The following is a 10,526-nucleotide window of genomic DNA, read 5'->3' as shown; positions in this document are numbered from 1 at the left end:
ATGCCGATGATGTTGTAACCGAGCGCCCATACATAGTTCATCCGAATCCGAGAGAAGGTTTTTCTTGATAGATCTATAGCAGTTATAACGTCCTCTAAGTTGCTTTTCATGAGAACAATATCAGCAGCTTCGATAGCAATGTCGGTGCCGGCGCCTATTGCCATGCCTACGTCGGCGGATACAAGTGCCGGCGAGTCGTTGATTCCATCGCCAACCATGGCCACTGTTAACCCGGACATCTACAAGTAAGGCAATATGTTAATAAATTTTAAAAAAATGGGGAATTTGCATACATAGCACAATATTCTTTTTACATATCCCAAACCAAAACTTCCAAATTCAGATACATGACACTTTAGTACTTAAATCTATGCAGAAAATATTTGACTTTTAAGAAGTGATAAAAGTGCTATTTTTGATGCGATAATAAAAAGTTCATAATGACAATGCAATCAGTATAGACGGTTCAGAAATAATGACATGGATGAGAAATCTTAAGCAAAATCAAAGTACCTGAAGTTCTTTCACTTTTTCTGCCTTCTCTGCAGGCTTTGCTTGAGCAACAATGGTGGCTATCCCAACCTCTTCGGCAATGGCCTTTGCAGTGCCCCAATTGTCTCCCGTCACCATAATACTCCTCACATTCATGGATTTGAGAATGGATATGACATCTTGGGCGCCAGGTTTCAGAGGATCAGAAATTGAAATCACTCCCACGATCTCCTTGTTCATGGCCACAAGGATTCCAGTTTGGGCCACTTCTTCTGCTTCCATAAGAAGTTCTGAAGCTTGATCTGGGATTTCAATGCCAGAATTAAGCATCAAACTCTTGTTCCCCACTATGAGCTCTTTGTTTCCAATTATGGCTTTGACTCCATGACCAGTGACAGAGATGAAATTTTGTGCTTGGGGCCAAGCATAGTTTTCCTCTTCACTGAACTTCTTTGCATACTCCACAATAGCTTTAGCTAGGGGATGCTCGCTGTTTGCCTGTTTAGAATGTAATAAGTTGTCAAATAGAAATATTCTGAGAGGAATATTACAGAAGCTAGTTGAAATCTAATTAATTAATAGAGATTAAAGATATGCAGATGAATATTGCGAATGAACATCATTGGCTTATGCACAGCTATTTTGTATTTTACAATTCAATGAAAGGAAAATAAATATCCCAGAAGTTCAGATTTAGTTGAGTTTCAGTATATGAAATTATTAATAATGCAAAATTCTATACCAGGATCAACTAAATAAACGCTTTTCATACAAACCACCCAATAACACTAAACTTCAATTTTTACAATTATACCACCCAAATTTAATACATTAAAAAATACCTCCATTTTAACTTTTAAAAAATAATAAGTGAACTACACCTTTTCATGAATAGGTAAGCTGACATGCACGTAAAAAATTGAAGTTTAGGTGTTAGATATATAAATATATATGAATTTTGTGGTATGTATGCAAATCTTCCTTTAAAGTATTGTAAGGGTTAAAGAAACCAACCTCCGCAGCCGCAACATATTCATAGAAATCACGCAAGGCCATATTCTTCAAAAGCCTTGTACTTAATACAACTGGCTTCCCCGTCGTAAGAGTACCTGTCTTGTCGAAAACAATGCAGTTCACCTGCGAGAAAAAATAAATTTTCCTTGTAAATGTCCATAAAGCTTCCAAAAAGTGGACACGAGAAATTGTAAAAATTTGCGAAAAGCTTCAATATCATTGTACTGAATGATAATATGGTTGAATTCTGCTGAACACTAAGCAATGTGTTACAATTTGGAATTTTTTGTAATAAGTCATAATGTTAGTTTATTACCACGGAGCTAGTGGTAAAAGAATAACTTCTTGCTTGCATTACACTCGAGTTTATAGAAATATTGTTCGAAAGTAACTAAAAACTTAATAGAGTTATAATGAACTCCACTATAGCATGCATTGCCTGCCCAAATACACAACCTACTCCCTAACCGCATCCTAAACTTCATTTCCAATTTTAAATTTTCATCCTTCCATAACTGCCCAAATACACAACCTACTCCCTAACCGCATCCTAAACTTCATTTTCAATTTTAAATTTTCATCCTTCCATACGATCGCATAACTACAATACAATAGATGGATAACAAATTAGTCAGGAGAATAAATTACCGACCATAAACAAGCCAATTTTAGCAAGTTTAGGCAAACAATTTTGGGGGAATCTTAATGAGCAATTTTCACAGAGTACGAGTCTTAAGCAATGAAGATTGCCTCCAATGTGGTCTAGAAGAATAAAAAAAGGTGCATTTACATACCACTTAACTCTTAATTTATGTATATATCTAACACCTAAATTTTGCTTTATTAGATTTACACTGCCCAATTCTTTCTACACTGCCCAATTCCTTTCATTTCACATAAAAAATACCACCATTTTAACTTTTGAAAAGTGAAATACATCTTTTCTGCATAGGTAAGGTGGTATGTATGTACAAATTAAGTTTAGGAGTTAGATAACTAAATACATGGAATTGAGTGGCATGTATGTAGCGTCTATGAAACGAAGGGATAAATAAAGCTAACATATATCAAGCACGCATTGGCAGAAGCATCAAGCAGGGAATTAAATTGACTTGATAAATGATTCAATTCAAGAAATTACAAATTACATACCTTATGAGCACTCTCAAGAGCTTGACCTCCTTTTATCAACACACCCTGAGAAGCACCAACTCCAGTGCCCACCATAACAGCAGTGGGAGTTGCCAAGCCAAGTGCACATGGACATGCGATCACCATCACTGATATGCCAAATTGAAGGGCAAGCTGAAAGCTATCCATAGAAGATGGAATCCAAGATTTTGGATAACCATTGTATTTTCCCACTAGAAACCAAGTTAGCCAAGTTAAGAGCGAGAGAAGAATGACCTACAAATAAAACAAAGAAAGAAAATTTTTGAGCATACAAAAATTTTAAAAATTTAGGCTATTAAGTTCTTAAAAATGGATCCTAAGTATCAATCTACTAAAAGAATAAAATGGATCAGGATTATAGGTGTATCCAAATATAGGAAAAGAAACATATAACTTGAGGCATAGTATAGTATATGCATAAGAGACTGCATATAAAACCGCCTAATGTTGGTTCCATGAGCCAAATGGCATTTAGAATGTCATATAAAATGTCATGAATCAATAGTATATTTCGCCCACATTCCATTACGAATGATAGCATAGAAAATGCTTTTAATTAGATAAAATGGAACATGCAGTTGATTGATCTCATGTGCTTTATTGCTTCGAGAGAAATTTAAGAATTGTAATTCCTACTCCGCATGATTAAATTAGTGCTTTGAGTCCTGCAGTGGTTCCACATGATTAAGTTCTTGTTGAGTAATACTTGATGATGTTAAAAAGTGTTGAACCTCACATATACTTCACAAGATGATTCGATTGAAAATGGCGAAAGCAACAAACAAAGAACGCGACATTGCACGATCAAATGTGAGATGCTTCGATGTTCGTCAAAAGTGAACCAAATGATGTGTGATTGCAAATCGAATTCCGTCGTTGTGTTCATAACATCAAAATTGCATAAAGAAAAGTCTTCCATGATCGAAAAGAGAGCATGGTGAAAATGGCAGGCTGGCAGTGCAAAGCGCGTAAAATCATCTCAATCATCGAAGAGGTTATTAAAAAAAGATCTCTGATTGTAAAACGAACCCCGCAAGCTGGTCTGAAATATCAAAATTGTTTAAAGAAGAGTCTCCTATGATAAAAGAGAAAGTATGGTGAAATCGACATGATATTGGTGCGACACATGTAATTCGGGCTCAGATAATCTCGATCAAAAACAAGGCTATCAAAACGACCTTCAATCGCAAAACGAACCGCGCAAGCGTGTCTGAGATGTCGATTTTGCATTTGGGCGACATCCATATTGGCAGGTCTTACTAAATGAATAATCGAAACAAATTGGAATATTTGAATGTAAAATATTTAAAAATATATATTAAAATGCCGATTTGAAATGAGAGTGAGAAAAAAAAATTGCTAATGAAATTATAATCTCCCCTCCCTCTTTCTCTTGTAAAGGGGAAGCCACCGCCTAATCTCCCAGCTTACATGTGGCCTTCGCCTCAGCTTTGACCAATCAAGTTTTGTCATTTCAAATATATATCTATATATATATATATATATATATATAAAATAATAAAATAGAAAAAAAAATGTTAAATCAAAAGCTTAAATCTAAAAAAAAATGTTAAAGCAATACAATGAGTTATTTAAAGATAATCAGAAACAATCACACTTCTAAACTATGTAACCCAAGAAAATTGAATTAAAAAAAAGATAATAAAAAAAATGATGATCATATATATATATATATATATATATATATAAAATAATAAAATAGAAAAAAAAATGTTAAATCAAAAGCTTAAATCTAAAAAAAAATGTTAAAGCAATACAATGAGTTATTTAAAGATAATCAGAAACAATCACACTTCTAAACTATGTAACCCAAGAAAAAGAATTTAATATGCATGTTGGTTTTTTATATTTCTATAAGAAATCCTCTACTTTATTAGTTTTTCATATGAAATCTTTGAATATACTAATGCATGCACTAATGACATTTTCTAAATAAAAATACTCTAAATTTTTATATGCATTAATTTTAAATTTATTTTTACTTTATATTTTTATATACACATTTGCCTATGTGAGGATCACCGTCAACATACCTAACACATCCTTCGTCGATATTGCCCCTTCGGCTCCCGTCAGCACAGCGGTTAGCGATTTATACATTGTCATTGCCTAGGGTGAAAAGGCCCTTACCTGCCCCTGCCCCGTCGGCACAACAATTAGTGAATTAACTATCACAATTATTTGATATTGTAAAAAAACTCTATGCGCGCAGGTACAGTAACGTCCCCTGCCTGTATCATTAGGGAGTGAACTCCTCTGAGCATGCGCATACAAACATTCATATATAAATTATTTCATTCTTCAATAACATGCATTCTTTTCCATGAAACATTTACCTTTACCTGTCGATGAACTAATGCAAAATTAATATATCTATAAGTCATGGAATCAACAAATATATGCACATTTACTAAAATTCTAGAAGTTAAATAATAATGTGCATATATATGATGTGATCATGCGATAAGCTTATACGTAGATCTCTACTAAAGTGATATGTAGACCTCTGTTAAAATTTTGCAATGATCTGATATCATGCTAAACTTATGCAGCTTATATGTAGACTTCTACTAGAGTCATATGTAGACCTCTACTAAAGCTATGCAATGATCTGATATCATCCCAATTAAATTGTTATGAGCATATATGTTAAAGACCTCTACCAAAATTATGCAATGATCTGATATCATCTCAAACTAAATTGTTATGCAGTTTTTATGTAGACCCCTCCTAAAGTCATATGTAGACTTCTACCAAAGTTATGTAATGATCTGATATCATTCTAAACAAAACAGTTAAGAACTATATTCAACATGCACATCTATCTTGTCTGATAAGATAAAGAATTTATTGTTGAACAAGGGAATAGATAAAATCAAATATGTAAATTGAAATATAAATAGTTACTGTTATTTAAAAATATAATTACTCACCTCAATTATTAGGAGACATTTTTATTAGTTTAATTCTCCACTTAACATGCTTGTTATTCTCCTCGACCTCAATTGACTTAATTTCATATTAACATAATGAATATATATAATTTAATGTATATACAATCCTAATAAACAAATCTACCGCAAAAGTATACCTTAACTAGAAAAATAGGGTTTCGATAGGCTTCAGTTCTCCGCTTCACGCCCAATATTCTTCCTCTTCTCTCGTACTGGAATTCGCATCATAATGCTCCCTCAAATTCAGGATGTAATAGCTTTGATCCTAATAAAAATCAAACTTTCTTAACATTAATTTACTATACATACATATATAATTTTCTTAGTTAACATAATTAAAATCTTAACTTACCTAATATAACCTTCAATTAACCCTAAAGCTTGAATGAGCTTCATCCCGCATGCTAGCATCGCCTCCCGTTCCCGCACGCGCGTCTTCATCTTCTCCTTCGATCTCGCTCGACAAGGATTCGACTCTTTCGTGGTGACAATGTCTCACAAAGTAGCAAGGGCTCGTCTTTAATGCCTCAATACTGATCACCTTCAAAGCTTCCGGGTATGTGAAGCACTGGACTCTTCTTCCTCCTCGCTCGAAGACAGCGCATCCTACTCCTTCGCACGACACCAGCGTACGAAGCCGCAACTTCATCATTTTCGGTTGCAGCTCGATCCAGGTAAGCCTTTGGTGTCACCTCCTCCTTTCATTCCTTCTCTTCCTCTGATTTGTGGCTCAACGTAGTACCACAAGCACAACAACGAGGCACGTTTCAACAACTCTAAGCAACTCACAACAAACAGCGACATCGACTTCTCCCTTCTTCTTCTTCTTCTTATTCACTGTCGTGACTTCCTTCTCCACGGGATGCAATTCTCCACAATCTGGCTCTCGCACTCTCTCGATTTTGGTTTGTTCAAAAGAACATACAACTCTTTAAGTCCTAAATGAAAATATGTTTCTGTTCAAAACAACTCGTCCAATACTAATTTTATATTTAATTAATCTTTATTATTATTATTATTATTATTATTATTATTATTATTATTATTTAAAATTTTAGTTATTACATGTAGATATGACACTATCTAGAGATTTCGCTCTCATTTTGTCATGACTTTTTGATCTTGGGTTCAAGGTTTCCCGTATGCGCAAGCCCCTATGGTTAATTATCCCTCTCTATAACAGGAGAGTGTTATCGATTAAGGTTAGTCATTAAGCATTGAATATTCAACATACAATAGTAACAAACTTAGGATTTATGTTTTAAAATTCATTACTTGAAGCTTAAAGTGGATGGTGGGGGAATGAAGAAAAGCTCGATCAAGATCTCATAGTTTCGTTATCCCGGGTCGTCATGATCTCTGATCTACTTAATCAGAGGAAGTGGTCGACCCAACTTAACTTAAGAATCCTTATCAGAAGTCATGAGTTGCGTCGACCAAGATATCCTTAGAGATCCGAGGTGGATGTTTGTCTAAGGAGACAAACTTACATCGACCATAGCTAATAAAAGGTTTTGTGACAATCAATTGCACCCTTATGATTTTCAACTCAAATGGCATAAAGTCATTAAAGAACATACGAGTTGCAGCTGTAACCGCAATATAATAGTGTCATTTGACAGCAACCACTCAATTAGAGGATTATGGTCGTAACCGCTAGTTTGTCGAGACTTTGAGCCAAAGCACACGTACATAGTACTCAGATCGTGTCTTACTACCATGTAATTACTTTGATTGTGAATACAGAGGTGTATTTGGTATAACATTCACTATTTGTGCATTGAAGTCCATCAAAATTTGTCACTCTCGACAAACAGTTGCGGAGGGAAAATAAGCTTTATTTTTAGCTCATAAGTGAATAAATTTTACTTTATATATTAGTTGATTATTTTAAAAAGCTTGATTTTAAAGATTAACCCCTCGGATTGAAGTCTTCAGTCAGCACAGCCACCATTGTGGAGGTAAAAAATTTAAATATTTATATTTAAAGGGGGCAGTTACTTTCATCGTTTTAAGGTATAAGTCATGTCGAATCTTGTCTTTACAAGGAGGAGAATCGGACTAGTTAATTTGAACTTGTAAATTATTATCTTTAGGATTTGGACGTTTATTACAAAATTACCAAGCTCTTCAAACTTCAGTCCTTACGAGTAGGAAGATCAGACTAGTTGGGTGGGACTTACAACACTATCCTATAAATAAGGCGACTTGATTAGTCCACGCAGCATTCACGAACATAGTATTTGAGCATCTAATACATAGGTTAGAACACATGTGGCCCTTTATATTTCATATGTTTGAGGCATCTCAGCAAGAACCTTAAGAAACTTTAAATGATTTCAAAAATGGATTGAATTAAAGATTAAATAACATCTTTAAGACGTGAAATTACATAAAATTGTCTCATCTAAATATGTTTACATTAATCCATATATATTCACTTTGATCTTTTGAATCGTCTTCTATTCGCTAACAAACATATTGTGAATCTGATGGTGGTGATTTAAAATCAAACTTAGCTCTTCAGTTCGGGATATTTGAATTTCAATTTAAGCTTAGCCTTGTGAATTTTGGTACTTCGATTTTAAATTAGGCTAAGCCCCAAATATATTAAGTTATTTTTTAAAAGTATAAATATTTAATGTTTACGTCAATTCAAATGATCCAAACTTAAGCATTTGGATTTGAAAATTCCAAAATTTTGGATTAATTGTAAACCCTAATCTCTTAATTTTGAAGGCTCAACTTTGGGTTAACTTAATCGTCGAGACTTTAAATTTAAAAGTTTCCCATTGACTTTAATTTTAAACTTTAGAATTTTAAATTTTAAACTCCCAGAAATTGATATGATCTTTAAAAGCCCGAAGAGCCCAAAATTTTAAAACTTTAGTATTTTGAATACTTTTAAGCTTAAGGAGCATAAAAATTTTAAAATCTCAAAATTTTCAAACTTATTTTAAAATTCAAATGATTCATTTTATAAGTTTGAAAATCCAGTTGTAAAGTAGCTTAGAAGTCGAAATCACCCAAAAAACAGGGAGCATCCCAACGTCAACCCTTGTTTGGAGGCACGAGAGAATGTCAATCTTCTTAACTCTAAAGAAACGAGCTAATCAGTACCGTGAGACATTGCGGCCGGAGAAGACGAACAAAGCGAAAGGAGAACCCTGACGACGAACGGGACAGCAAGGAGTAGAAGACGACCCAAAGAGAAGAAGTAGAGCGAGACAATGCAAATGTGTGCGAATAAGGAGGGGTTCTTCGGTTTGTTTGTCTGTTTGTAACTAAAAGCGAACAAGGGGACAGTTACCTCACTTGAGCTGCCTCCAACAGGCGGGAAAGCGGCATTAGATAATTTTTTTAAGTTAATTAATTTAATTTTAATTAATATAACTCTCTTTTTTATTACTCTTCCCCTATATTTTTTTTTAAGTGAACAATATTATAATTTGAAATGGAATGCTAAATTGATATTGAATTATTTTTGTTAACAAAGTGATAAACAATGTTTGTTAGTTTCTCCTTATGAAGGACTTGGCGGTCCTTCCATTAATAATCATAATTAAAATACCTCTTAGACCATGCCTCCGTCAATGTGCAAAGAACTAATATGAGCGACAAATTATTAGTGTGTGTGAGATCTGGGTTAAATCTACTATGCATAGCTTGAAAACATGTTCGTTTAGCAATATCAGGTGGTTGCCACAGCTTAGGCTTAAACTATTGAGTTGAAAAATAATTTGATCGAAATTTAACTAACCCTTTGATTTCATCCTCCAAAACATTACCTAGTTTAGAAAAAAAACATTTTTGAATAACTTGGACCATGTTAGCCAACCCTTTCTTTCCTTACATTCATGTTACTTCTAGTTCCTTACCTCATTGATGTTTTTAGTCCACTGAAGAAAGGATTATTCAATATTCAATTAAAATGTTGAATTCAGAATGTTATTTGATATATTTCAAGTAAACCTTGAATTAACATGAACAAGATTAATGATTTTACTTTAAAATGAGTTTAAGAAATGCAAGAAAAAGTAATTGATGGACAACTTACAAGAGGTACAAAATATTTAGAAATTCGATCAGCATACTTCTGCACGGGAGCTTTGGCCATTTGAGCGGATTCAACAAGGCGAACAATTTGTGATAAAGCGCTTTCCGATCCAACATGTGTTGCCCTAACATGCAACACACCATTCTCGTTTACAGTTCCCCCTATCACATTATCCCCCTTCCTCTTCGCAACAGGCCGCGCTTCCCCAGTAATCATACTCTCGTTGACATGACTCTGACCCCATATGACAAAGCCATCACAAGCTATTTTTGCACCAGGCATTACTTTGATCACATCATTATGTTGTATTAACCGACTGCCAATTTCCCTTTCACTAACTATATTTCCATCTTCATCATAAATCATAAGCATTGCAGTTTCTGGTGCCAAGTCCATAAGTTTAGCAATGGCCTCTGATGTTTTGCCTTTTGCTAGAACCTCAAGATACTTCCCAAGTAGAATGAAAGAGATGAGCATAGAACTAGTCTCAAAAAAATCATTTGAGTCAAAATCACGTGAAGTTGCGGCTCTGAGCACAGAGTAAACTGAATAAAAATAAGCCACATTGGTTCCAAGAGCTATCAACACATCCATATTAGGAGATCCATGTCTCAAAGCATTATAAGAACCAACGTAAAACCTTCGACCAATTATGAATTGCACAGGAGTAGATAATATCCACTTCAAAAGCTCTCCGATGCTTAACATATTCACTACCTTCATATCTAGAGCGTTTTTTATGCCTGGAATGTACATAAGCACCATGGAAGTGAGAAACACGGGTACTGTGAATAGCAAGCTCAATAGGAAAGAGT

General features: G+C 34.3%; 1 protein-coding gene across 1 annotated transcript in view; it reads right to left on the bottom strand.

The window, feature by feature from the left end:
- LOC110029029 (probable copper-transporting ATPase HMA5) overlaps window positions 1–10,510 on the bottom strand; it is a 10,893-nt gene extending 383 nt beyond the window's left edge. Inside the window, exons 1-5 of the mRNA XM_020731136.1 lie at window positions 9,712–10,510; window positions 2,659–2,913; window positions 1,507–1,629; window positions 514–990; window positions 1–239 (exon numbers count right to left, since the gene is read on the bottom strand). Coding sequence (XP_020586795.1) covers window positions 1–239; window positions 514–990; window positions 1,507–1,629; window positions 2,659–2,913; window positions 9,712–10,476 — 1,859 coding nt within the window. The 5' untranslated portion in view covers window positions 10,477–10,510. The remainder of the gene's footprint in view (window positions 240–513; window positions 991–1,506; window positions 1,630–2,658; window positions 2,914–9,711) is intronic.
- Between the last annotated feature and the right edge of the window lie 16 nt (window positions 10,511–10,526).

This window comes from Phalaenopsis equestris, unplaced genomic scaffold (assembly GCF_001263595.1).
Source record: "Phalaenopsis equestris unplaced genomic scaffold, ASM126359v1 Scaffold000541, whole genome shotgun sequence".
Lineage (NCBI taxonomy): Eukaryota > Viridiplantae > Streptophyta > Magnoliopsida > Asparagales > Orchidaceae > Phalaenopsis > Phalaenopsis equestris.
Note: the sequence above shows the minus strand (reverse complement) of the source record. Positions and strands in the feature narration are given on the sequence as shown.